This window comes from Oculina patagonica, chromosome 5 (genome assembly GCF_052425735.1).
Source record: "Oculina patagonica isolate OP01 chromosome 5, crgOcupat, whole genome shotgun sequence".
Classification (NCBI taxonomy): domain Eukaryota; kingdom Metazoa; phylum Cnidaria; class Anthozoa; order Scleractinia; family Oculinidae; genus Oculina; species Oculina patagonica.
The window spans coordinates 1,123,941-1,136,594 of NC_135762.1; the positions used below are offsets into that span (position 1 = coordinate 1,123,941).

The following is a 12,654-nucleotide window of genomic DNA, read 5'->3' on the forward strand; positions in this document are numbered from 1 at the left end:
CCTCCCCCATCTAGGCATTTCAAGTGGTTGAAGTGATGAAAGATGACTCGTGCTATTAAAAAAGCAAATAAGAATGCTAAACCTTGACTACCCTTCGTAGAAAAGAAAAACAAAAAGAAAAAAAAAACTTGCCTAAGAGACGGTCGTCAGCCACCAGCGGCCTGGGCACGTCTAATATTTCCTGTTTGTTTGGCGGGAACAACTTTTTTGAAAGCGCAGCTGAACATGCGGGTGATCTTAAGCCGCTATTTCAAGGAGAACGGGGGTCTTTAACGAGAAAAACGTATCGACCCTCTCATAGACAGGAAAAATTGTCTAGTTCCCTAAAGTAACTTTAGTTTTGAGCAGAAACCCCCTCTCAAACCAGTTTCAGGGGCTTGTGGCTTGTACGGTAGAAAACAGCACTTAATTAACTTAATAAGATCAATAACTATACTCAATTTAACTGGCAAAAAAGAATTTTATTAAAAACCAGTCTTATGACAAAAAATATGGTTTACGTACTTGGTACAGTGTATTAAAATTGTTTATAAAAAGGCTATCATTTCGTTCTCTCCATTTATCAGTAGGACAAATCAGGAATCGTTAAAATGGCTCCACATTCCCCACAGCAGGTATCAACTCGCAGTATATTTCTATTCCTCGCAGGAAAACTTTCTCGTTGAGGAATTCATTGTGATCATGAAGTAGGATTGGAGTGTTGTTCATTGGGAAAAAACCAATGGCGGGATAACCAAGCTATATAGAAAAAGAAAGAAACAGAAAAAAAAATTAGCAGGTATACTAAACGAACTTACCGAGACATGAAACGCAAAAAGACAAAAACGCGCAAGAAAAAAATATACTAAGCGAAAACTGGATACAAGAGGTCTCCCGCCTTGTCCCCAGTTTACCAGCACATTTTTTACCCGGGGAGGGCATATATATATGCGGAAACCGAGTTATGACGATCAATGGAGACCCCCTTCCCAAAGGCTAAGCGCAAAGCAGCGTTTAACAGCATCCAATTGTATGACAGTCAGGATCACGAGAGGGACAGGAGCGACCACGGATCGGGGGCCTCTAGGAGGGAGGGGGGATAGTTCATGGTCCTTTGACCCCTAAAATATTGCACATTTTCTCTGCTTCCCGTTAATAAACTCAATTGCCCAATATCCTTTTCTCACGTGCAATAAAGGACCAGGTTCCCTTGTTCCCAAAAATCCTTGGGACGACCTCAGCAGAGGGGCGAGCACGAGGCAAGTTTACACGTCTAGGAAGATGTCCCCTGTTTTATGAGTCAAATGAGTCTACGAGTAATGAGTCAATAAGTCAACGTCATTTTTACACAAAGTAGGTTATTATCTATTGAGCCTCGGTTTCCCTTTACAAGTAAGCTTATAGAAGCACTCTACTTTGCTTAGTTGCACTCCACTTTGCTTGCGGTAAAGGGTAACACTATTTTTAAATTAATAACTCTAATTTAAGATTTGACTCATTGACTGATGACTCATTTGACTCATAAAAACGTTACTCTCGTCTACAAAGCGCACGAGGAAAACGCGAGCAAGTACTTCAAGATGAAAGATGCCTACCTCACGTATATAACGACTATCCGTTCCTGCTGGGAAAATCTCTTTCTCTATTTTCATTTCCCTAAAATAATAGAAGACTTGTAATGAGAAGACAGTGGTGAAAAAAAAAAAAAACGAGGCAGAAAAGCAAAAGCGTAACCGCGAAGATTAATGTATAAGAACTCTGTAACATTAATTTGAGGCTTTTTCTACCATTTGCGTCCATCCTTGAAGCGTGACAAATTTAACACGTAGTTTTACTTTTATAACCTCGATGGTTTTGTCTGGTTACGTGTCACTTTTGACCAATGAAACGTTTGCAGTCAGGTCGCGAAATGGACAACGTTTTGGCGCCATACGATCATGTTTTCTTCAGGAGCTATCAATATTTTCAAGATTTGCCCACTGACTTCCATGAAAGTCTGCTCGGAAAATATCACTGCAAAAAGCCAAAGGGACCGTTACACTCGACATCCTACCGTGAATATATTTGAAATTGAATTAGAAATTAATTTAACTTACATCTTTTTGCAAGTTGTACTGAAGGCTTTCCACCAAGGATCATCATCAGTGATCGGTGTTAACACGTGATTATCGCATTTCTGAAAACAAGAAATCAAAAATTAAAACAAATTAAAACTCGAGCGAAAGAATGACGACTGAGCCACTAGCTCAGTTAACAAATAACTAACCGAAGACACTAGCGTGGACATCAATTTGTCAAAAGTCACTTTCTGCAACTTGAGGAAATTTAAAGGGCAACTGCCTTTTATTTTCGCCATTTTTTGACGAGCTGATAAACATTCCCAGTTCATAGGAAAACCACCAATAATAGTTTAGTTTTACTTGACAAATGACAGGAACACATTAGGAAGTGAGGATGACAAACGATGGCGAGGATGGCACAGATTTCAACGTGGACAAACATAAAAATGTCAAGTGCTTCCCGCCTGGCTTTCATGTTCAGGGGTGGACGCATGGGGGAAGAACGGCTGATGACGAGAAATAACAAGTAAAACAACAACAACAATGACAACAAACAACGTCAACGACGACAAGCAACAACAAAGTATGCTGTCAACAGTCCACTTCCTATAACCGTTACTTGCTTTTTTCGTCCATTACCGAGAACGGTCGAAAAAAGAGCCGAGAGCCCCGGTGCTTTAGTACACTAGTAATACTATACTACCTGCAAAAATTCATAAGATACATCTTCTCCAGCCTCTTCACACCACTGCTTTACTTGATTCTCAAATTTCTGAAACAAGAGAAGAAAAATAAATAAGAAGAGTAGCAAGTTGCTTCCCTAAAGTTGCAATAAACTCCCTTTGGATGCTAATGCTGGTCCATTTGCAGGGCCCCACAATTTGACTCTGGTACCCATTTATACAAGGGTGGAGGGAGGCACCGTGAGGATTGAGAATCCTACCCAAGAACACAAGATCCAGTGTCCAGTTCGCTATCCATTATGGCACCCCGCCCAATAAAAGATTATAACAGTGGTACTCATTAAAATTGAGTAAAGAAAAAAAAAAAAACATAAAAATGTCAATATTTACTCTACCTCAAGGTCCATTGTTGGTGCAATTCTTATGTCAAACACTAAAAGAAAGGATCATTCTATTACAAAAGAATGATAATTTCACACCAGTGTAACAAAAATGTTTTAAAAATGCTACAGCAAGCTCAAGGGCGTAGAAGTCAAACCAGAGGGTTTTGAAGATGAATTAGGTCCACCGAAAGCATTTGTAGATGACAACAAAGACGAAGACTGAGATCCAACAACAACAACAACCCTGAGGGCCAGAGGACTTTTTTTTTTTTTTTTTGCAGGGAAGACACTATTTGTGAGCGGCGATCAAAGATCGCGGCTTCTTCTCTTTGTTCCGCCCACAAAAAAAAAAAAAAAAAAAAAAAAAAAAACTCTGGAACCCAGGGTACATTGAACAGCGTGAGGGAATTGGAAAGCCACATTGATCACAAATCCATGCCGGCACGAGGAATCCTAACATGTACATTACACTCCGGCTTAGGAGTATCTTATTAAAGCATGATACCATTAAAGCATAAACTCCTGTACAAAAATAATTACCTGATGACATTTCTGATGGTACTACATTAGCCTGGACACCACCCTTAAGAAAGAAATTTCAACAACAATAATTATTTGGTAAATTGACAGTTATTGACAAGGCTTCTTTTTGTATTAGATTTCAATATAATATCCAGCATGCTCAGATTAGTATGAAAAACCAACCAACAAACAAAAAAATCCAACCATACAAAAGTGAAATTAATATGATGTTGTAAATAGGCAAGTCTAGATCTGTGACTGAATTGTTTTTCTTTTTACCTCAGCAACTGTCCAGTTAACTGTAGTGACATCTCCCAATCTCAGATCAGCATTTGAGTTCAACCTTGTCAAAGATTAAAATACCAAGGCTAAAGGATAAATAATCTATGCATAAAATATGTATTCTCTTGTAAACTGTATTAACTAAAGGTGATCATTATCGGAGAAAAATGCCAATGAAAGTTTTTTTTTGTTGAACTGTTGGATCAGGTAATATTCCAGACTGTAATTGAGAACTATATTCTCTACCCCTCCAAAAGGAAAAAAAATATAGAAAAAAATATTGAAGCCCTTGACAAGAATTAGGTTGGAATTGTTGAACAGTACAACCTAAACAACTGATTTCTCAGACCTCTCGATAACTTGAATTAAAAGTATTATTTCCCTTGGATTTTGTTCACCCAGTCAAACACTGAAATTTTAACCTCTGATTTGTTGACCAATTTGCGTTTTCTATGGAAGTTTGGGAAAACAATGGGGTTTCTCTGTCTGTACTTGCACATGATCGATAGTCCTACCTCTTCTTTTGTTCATCCCTGAAAGCTGTAAATGACTGAACAACTTTACACTGTAAAAGGAAACTTAAGTTAGTATAAAAGTCATGTATTTCATCTTTCTTTTAATTTTGAGTTGTTCTTTTTGATGTTTAAGTTGAAGGAAGCAGACACTGAATGTGAGAATGCAGGCCTTCCATGAAACACAGCCACAACAAGGTCAATTAGTTAGAAAAAGAAGAAAATGTTATTAGAAATGTACTCACCATCTTTTCAGCAGCTGTACTCTCAATAAACCTGGAGCCATGACCAGGTTGGCCTTTGCAAGTAACCTTCACCCCTAAAAAAAAACAACCGATCATGAGTCAGTTTCACAGGCTATGAGCTCTATTACACCAGGGCTGCAAATAACAGTCAGTCATCGGACATTGGTAGACCAAAATTTGTTCATGTCCCACGAAATCCCAAGTGTGGTTGGACATGACGTCCGGACAATTATTACTATTCTCTCGACCATTTTTCTTAGCAGTTTCTGTGTTACAACAACAAGCTCTTAAACAACAAGCTCTTAAACAACAAGCTCTTATTATAGTCGAGAAAGTAGAGCTCGACCAGTGTCTCCACCGCCATATTGCAATCAAAAATCGCGACACATTTGCGGACAATGTTTTGATTATGAATCATTTTACGGCAACAATGAATAAAAATATGTCTGACTACAATTTTGTCTTGTCTGACCAAGATTGTGTCTTAGTACGACATATGTCCGTTCAAGTGAAAAAAATTATTTGCAGCCCTGTTACACTGTATGTAGAGGGGGAACAGGGGCATCTGAAACTGATGCCTCCCATGACTTTTACTCCCACCTCTAGCCTCTTTCTGTAGCCATTCCCTCCTCTTTATCTCATATATATTGCGAGACTATAACAAAATACATGCATTCATAATACCCTGTTAAGTGCATGGCTTGATCGACTCAATGAAGAAGATTGTTTGAGTTCCAGAATGCTCAAGGCACTGACTAGAGGAAAAAGGTCATTAAAAATGCAAGAAAATATTGCTGTTTAAAGATAACTACTTACACCACACAGATCTCTCTCCATAAAATATTGTGAATGAATCTGTTGGGTTTGCAAGTCCTGGTGTAAAAGTTAATCAATGAAGACACAAATCATTATCACTGTATCTTACAAGATTAGAAAATATTTACATACATGTACTGTTACAAAAAAATTGTTTGTAAATGCGATAATTATAAAATTTTTAATAATTATACTTTTTGAGGGATGTAAACAATAGGTGGAAGGTGAAAAAAAAGCCACCTGAGGACTTGATTCTTCTGGCTTAAGTAAAGACTGTGTCTGGCTAGATCTTTCTTTTAATGAGACCCAAATTTTCACCTATTGGTGAAGGGGTGACAAAAAATTATAAGAAATTGGGGCCACACCTGGACCCCTCTTGGAAGACTAGCCCAGGACACAAGCGATGGAGAGCAGAAGTCATCAATGGCCTAGGCTCAATCCATAGATGGGCCTGACCGAGTGATGTAATTTACTTAATTTATCCTCAAGCAAATGGGGCTTTTTTTGATCTCTAGCTTAAATGGCTATTGTATTGAGTTCACAAATTTGCATTATCTTTAATTTTTGTAGATTAACTTTTTTTGCACAGCTTCATTGTAAATAGGTCAGTACCCCACTTTATAAATTCTGTGCTTCTTACGAGTATATATTTTAAAGCTAAGATGTACAAGTCGTAAAAATGAATGAAAAAGTACAATTAGGTATACTAAAAACTAAATTAATTAAATATTTATTCTATAAAAATTAGAAAAAAAAAATACTGCATACCTTCATCCAAAGCAAAACCAAGGTTGAATGACTTAAAATCATCTGATTTCAGAAATTCTCTCATTCCATCTCCACCAATTTCTTCATCTATGTTATGAAAAACACAAAAAGGTCAACAAGAGAAAGTAATTCAAGATGCAGCCTTAAGTAGTTAAGGTTGCAGAAAACAATACATATTAAAGCAACATTTTGATACATGTGGCATATATTATTATCAGCCAATGCCGGTGTCAAAGTTCCATACAAAATCTCATATTTTGCCACTGAGTATTCCTGTGACATTAGCCTGTTAAATTAGCAAGGTTACTTCCTGACAGCCCCCCCCCTCCCCTGCCCCATCTCCCAGACAGAGTAAGGATGTAAAAGAAACCCGTTTTTTCTGCTTGCCCTTTGGACCAGTTGGAACTATTCTGTGCTAGCCTTTAGGCCTTTCTCTGCCAGTATCCGTACTTCATCTGCCAAGTCCAAAAATATTACTTGCCTGATGGGCAAGTGATGACTAGCCAGACAGAAACTGAGCTATCAGACAGGATTTTCTTTGCACACCGCAGACAAGGGTTAAAATCCTACTTGCTACTTCAGTGTCCAGTAGCTGTCTCATAATATAAGACAGACATAGACTGAGTGGAGTGCCCTGAAAGTTTTTAGAGAAAAACCAGTGCAGCACTAAAACATGCAGATACCTGGAACAAAAGTCATGTGAATTGTTCTGAGAAGGGTCACTCCCTGTGACCGCAGCTTTCTTATAGCCTCAATGTACCTAAAGGACAGTGCAAATAATGACAAAAAGAAACAACATTAGTTCCTGCATGAGTACTATTGTATAGCAGAAGTATGTACATAATTAATATAAATTGAGAAGAAAATATATTAAATTATTCAAATATAGTATTCAAATATATTAAATGTAGCTGACATCCCAAGCTCAAACCCCTTTGTCGGATGTCACTGAGCCATGCACTAGTCGGTAAGTCTGAGTTTAGGCTAAAATAATTTTCTCACCAGCCATTTTCTAACCTGCAATCAGACTTATTATTTACAATTTTCTAGACATTATCTGATGGCCTCAAAAATATTGCTTTAATTTATTTAATAACAACCCTCCAAGTTTATTTTTTTCCTTAGTGGCCATTTGGCCACCAACTGTTCAAGTTTGGTTGCCAGTGAAAAATTTTAGTCACTAAATTAGGCTCACGCTATCAATCCTTTTTTTCAATTTTAGTCACCAGGCTGGCAACTTCAGTTCCAATTAAGTCACCAGTTCCAAAATTTTAGTCGCCATGGCGACTAAAATAGTCTTAACTTGGAGGGTTGAATAATTAAAGCTAAGAAAGGAAATTAAATACTTACTGTATACCGACACATTTCATATCCTGACAAAAAGGAAGGAAGAAACCAGGTTAAAAAGATTATTACGTTTATTTATAGTAACACAGCAGCTCTGAAAGCCAAAAAATGTCCAAAGTATTGAATGATGATTGTTTGAAAAAATAGCAGGCTTGTTATGCAGGCCAATAATTTAATACCGTAAAATTCGGGTTACATAACCCCCCGCCTATAAGCCCCCCGGTTATAGGCCCATCTACCTGGAAACAAAAAAAAAATCTGATTATAAGCCCTCCCAGATATAAGCCCCCCTCTGCCGGATGACAGTACTGAACAGGGCTAAATGTTGCTTTATTATGCGTTTTTAACTTAAAAACGTATTTTGATCAACACTCCCATGGCCCATTTCAGAATGTTTTTTTTATTCAGCTTATAAGCCCTCGCAGATATAAGCCCCTCCACTTATAAACCCACCCCAAAACCCTTATGAAGTTGTATAAGTCCAGGGCTAATAACCGGAATTTTACGGTATTCTTCATACTGGTAGGAAAATTATTTTGTGCTTGTATTCAAGCAGCATGTTGCAAAAAAATTTTTTAGAACCAATCTATATTTATGCTGGTTCTCCAAAAATAATAATAAAAAATGAGAAACTAATGCCAGGGAAAATATAAGCAAACAATTTCTTACTTGACTTCCACGGGCATAAATATCACCATTTTCTGTTTTGTGGGCAGAAAAAGGTTCATATGTCCAATGTTCCTATAATAATAATAATAATTTAAAACAAAAAAATTAACTAAAATGAGTCACATCATGATTCCAAGATTGGAAAAATTTAAATATACTAAGAGAATTGTCCAATGGCACTCATTAAAAAAATATATAGAATTAAATTCTTAATCACTAGTAAAATCTAAAAATTAATGGCAGTTATTAACTTACTGAACCTGAGGTTTAAAGCACCTGTTGCCAGCTGTCTCCTATTTCCTAGCTTCTGGAAAAGGGAAAAGATCCTTTTTCCTGCCACAGATTGAAATAGGAAATGACTGCATGCAGGCTAAGCAGCTGGAAAGTGGCACTCGTGCGAGGGCCTGTTCTCCAGCACAATTTGCAGGGGGTTTGAACCCTGGTGTTTAATTTTAATATCAAAAGGTTTAATAATTATAATTTTATTCTCAACTAGAAAATAATAGAAAAACCTAATCTTTATGAATATATGTTTTATTTTACTTTGTGTGATAAAATACATGCATGCAAACTTGAAACTTACTGGAAAGACAGGAACTACATCTATGTGACTGTTTAACATAATGGACGGCAAACTAGGATCTCTTCCTTGCCATGTTATGACAACTGCTACAGTTTTACCAGCATCTCCCTGGTGTCAATGAAATTCAAAGTTGAAAATAAACAATTTGTTTATTTCAAAATAACACACAGGTAAGTGATTATAATCAGCTTAACCTTCCATGAGCAGACAGCCTTGGGATCAAGAGAAAAGTTATGACAATGAGGACATAACAAAATTGAATGTAGTTTCACTTTAATCAGCTAGCACAAGGGATTTGTTAACTATATTCATTTAAGTGTGTTGTTCTTTGTGGAGGGGGATAGGGGGCAGGAGCCCAGGAGAAAAGGGGCAGGAGACAGGAGAATAGAGAGCGGGAAGTGTGATTTCTTACTAAAGGTGGTGGAAACCGGGAGAAAACACATAAAATTTTGGAACATTTTATCATATTTTGCAATAGATATGGGACAAAGGTATGAGAGGCAGGAGGTGTCCCCCTGTCCCCCCTTCTTTGGAACTCTGGGTCAGGTTGTGGTTATGTGATGCTGCCGTTGTACATGTAAGCATCAAGAAACTGAAAATTAACTCATGAAAATTCTGCCTTTTTGGTATGCTTCCTATCTGACCATGTTACAACCTCTGCCTTACCCCTTGGACCCTTCCTATTAAACTCCTACAGCTATCTAATGCACCTATCAATGGTTTGCCCCAGGATGGGGGGGGGAGCTGGCAACCCCAGGGGAATTTGACATTGTTTGGAAGCCAGAGTCAAATTCCCCACCCCTGGGCACCTAGTGTATGTCAAATTTCACATATCTCCTCTTAAATTTCTAACCCTGCAGACCATTTTAGACGTCAAAATCCCTACCGTTGAAGAGCTTCACGATGTCAAATTTTCGGTGGGTTGGCCACCCCCCCCCCCCAATCCTGGGCCAGAGCATTGATAGGTGCATAACCTATACCTGCCAACTCTCACGCCTTAGGCGTGAGTCTCACGCCTGCGAGTTGAAAACTTCGATCTCACGCCAACTCACGCTTACGAGCCAATTTCTCACGCCTAGTTGAAAAATGTGAGTTATTACAACCATAAATAGAACACTTTCCAAATATGTGAACTCAAACCAATGTGAGAAACGAAAACCCCATGTAAACTGAGTTAATGAAGATATTTTCCCCGAAATCTCAGAGTTTTGACAAGAAAAGCATTGTGTGGTTCCAGAAAATATCCATACCCCCACCACGGAGGGTATTTCACGTAAGACCCCCCACCTCTCTGGAATTTCCGTTTTTGTTAAGAAAAATAAACCCCCCCCACCCCTCCGGAATTTCCAAAAGTATATTGCGTACCCCCCAGCCCCTCTGGAAAAAAAGATAAATTGTACAATGCTCTAAATTTTAGGCCACCTCTCTTGTAAACAGTTACAGTGTATAACTGATCGATCGGAAGATATGTTAGAACGATACATACGTTACATGTACTGCTGAAGACAAAATAAGAAATTTCCTCAAAAGTAAACAAACAAAATATCTGGTAGTCACTTGTCAAATTACCTTGTTGTATAACCATCCATCCCTTTTCATTCCAATCGCTTTAGAAAACCGCTATTAAAATGTATCAGAACACAGATTTGAAGTGTTGATATAAACCATAAACATTCACCGTAAACGTGATCGCAAAATCGCTAATGCTCGCTGAGAAAGCAAAATTTAACAGGAAAATTACAAACAAATAGCCAGAAATAACAAAACCATGTTAATCTCGAGTTTCTGACATCATTACACTATTTTCATCGCTAATAAACATGAAACTTTTCACAAACAAGGACGATTTTCCTTCGATCGAACGTGAAACAAGCAACCCTTGACACCAGGGTAGCCGGTCATAACGCCCCCAAGATAAAACGCCCCTGAGACATAACGCCCCCTTTAAGACATGACGCCCCCTATTGCGATTTATATATTCAGAGAAAGATCAGAGAAGAGAAGGATCCGAGGATGTAATAAAATCAATAAATGATATGAACTACTTTAGTTTATTGGCCTGTTTGCGTTGCAATTCATCCGTTAATGGCAATTGTGATTCTTCTGTTTTTTTTTACTCGATCGGTGTCGCTCGATCCATGTGAGCAACGAGTAGTAAGATGAATAACTATGTAAAGATACTTACCTTAATTTTTACGGTGCGATTCCATTGTTTAACTAGGTTACACTTAGTTCACTTAGTTTCTCACTCGGTTTTACAAGTACATGTACGAGGCAAGGATAAAAGCTAAGGTAATGAAAAGAGAAGAAAAAAAAGGAAAGAACAAGAACCTTGGATCGGTCGAACCCGCTCACTATAATCTCGTTTTTTTACGATCGAAAACTGAAAAATTACGTTCCTGCTATCGTTATCATAAAATTACAAATAAAATTTGCTTTCTTACAATGGGGACATCATGTTTTATATGGGGCGTTATGTCTTAAGATAAGGGGGCGTTATGTCTTATAGGGGGCGTTATGTCTCGGGGGCGTTTTACCTTCGGGGCGTTATGACCGCAATTCGACACCAGTGCCTTTCGGTCAAACCACGTGACAAGTTTCGGGGGACTGGTAACAAGTAATGGCGGACGAACGAACATGGAGGATTTCAGTGAAATTATTTGCTTTCAGTGTGCTTTCAGGAGAAAGAAAACCCGTTTTAAATGTAAAGCGATTGTGAATCAAGAACCCAGAGTGCTATTTTTGCTATGTAAAACACTTGTAGAGTAGGTAAGAAACAATTTTTGAAACTAGTTTGCACTGCATCAAACTTGACCGTCTGGAAACATAATTCCACTGGCAACCCCCCCTCCTCTTCGGAATTTCCTGTGCCCTTGACCCCCCCACCCCTCTGGAATTTCCAATTTCCTCCGTGGTGGGGGTATGGATATTTTCTGGAACCACACATTGAGAATGTGGTCGTGTTTAGCAAACACGTTCTGGGACTGTGTTCGGGATATGTTCGGAACGTCTTCGGAATACTTCGGACATCTTCGGGAATGGTCGTGTCATCTCCGGAAATCCTAGCACTCTCAGGATAAAAATCTCACGCCTTTGACCCAGAAAAAGTTGGCAGGTATACATAACCCCCTTTTCTTCTGGGCCTCCATGCTTTATGGCCACCTCTAGCAATCTTCCACTGGTACTTGACAGGGTTTTCATGAATCTCACTGATTCTAATTCTGTGCACGTGTGCCTGGGAATTATCTCACTAACTGAGGGGGGAGGGACAGGATGGTAAATCTCCCTCCTCCCTACTTTTTGAGCCGATTTCTCCCTCCTCCCTATCCTGTTCCGCCCCCCTCCTAACTGTTTGCTGTTTAAATGTAAAATGTTAACTACAGTTCTACTTACTAACCTTAATACATTTAAATGGAAGGTCGAGTTCTTTTGCAATCCTTTCAAGGAAAATGATAGCACTTTCTGAAATGGGAAATATAAGAATTTAATAAAATGTTATTTATTACACCCCGAAGGAAGACAACTCGCAGGTCTGTAGTTTAGACCAAGCTACACTTACCATAGTCCGGATTTGGCTGAACAGTTTTTATCCTCAAGTACTCTCTAAAAACTGTAACGGAGGGGTCTTCTTCCACTTTCGCCCGCTTGGCCGCCATCTTTGCAAAAAGTGACTCCCCTCCCCTCCCTACTGCCTCTGACCCCTGGCAGGCAAGTATTCACAAGCGATTTACAAGGGGGATACCCTTAAGAATACCGAACGGAAATATTAACCAAACGAATGGTTTTCCCTGTGACTTGCATCATA

At 38.6% G+C, this 12,654-nt stretch overlaps 1 protein-coding gene across 2 annotated transcripts; it reads right to left on the minus strand.

Annotated features, from left to right (window-relative positions):
- Positions 1-440: 440 nt before the first annotated feature.
- Positions 441-12,545, minus strand: LOC144654632 (aminoacylase-1-like). Of its 2 annotated transcripts, XM_078514829.1 has the most exons (17): positions 12,409-12,545; positions 12,247-12,311; positions 8,850-8,957; positions 8,267-8,338; positions 7,601-7,623; positions 6,934-7,010; positions 6,251-6,337; positions 5,483-5,539; positions 4,667-4,740; positions 4,425-4,474; positions 3,907-3,970; positions 3,646-3,688; positions 3,118-3,155; positions 2,743-2,811; positions 2,076-2,155; positions 1,575-1,635; positions 441-738 (listed from the first exon to the last, which is right to left on the minus strand). In XM_078514829.1, exons 1-17 carry the CDS (start codon positions 12,503-12,505, stop codon positions 586-588), a joined length of 1,218 nt encoding a protein of 405 aa, XP_078370955.1. In that variant the 5' UTR covers positions 12,506-12,545; the 3' UTR covers positions 441-585. The 2 variants fall into 2 exon arrangements, with proteins under 2 accessions (XP_078370955.1, XP_078370956.1); XM_078514830.1 differs by lacking the exon at positions 7,601-7,623 and having other exon boundaries at positions 6,934-7,006; positions 8,240-8,338.
- Between the last annotated feature and the right edge of the window lie 109 nt (positions 12,546-12,654).

Coding starts and splice junctions, on each gene's coding strand:
- LOC144654632 (XM_078514829.1), bottom strand. CDS start 12,505: ATGGCGGCCAAGCGGGCGAAAGTGGAAGAAGACCCCTCCGTTACAGTT. Junction 8,339..8,849: donor ATGTAGTTCCTGTCTTTCCA/GTAAGTTTCAAG, acceptor TTATTATTATAG/GAACATTGGACATATGAACC. Junction 4,741..5,482: donor TGGAGAGAGATCTGTGTGGT/GTAAGTAGTTAT, acceptor GTTTTTTTTTAG/GGGTGAAGGTTACTTGCAAA.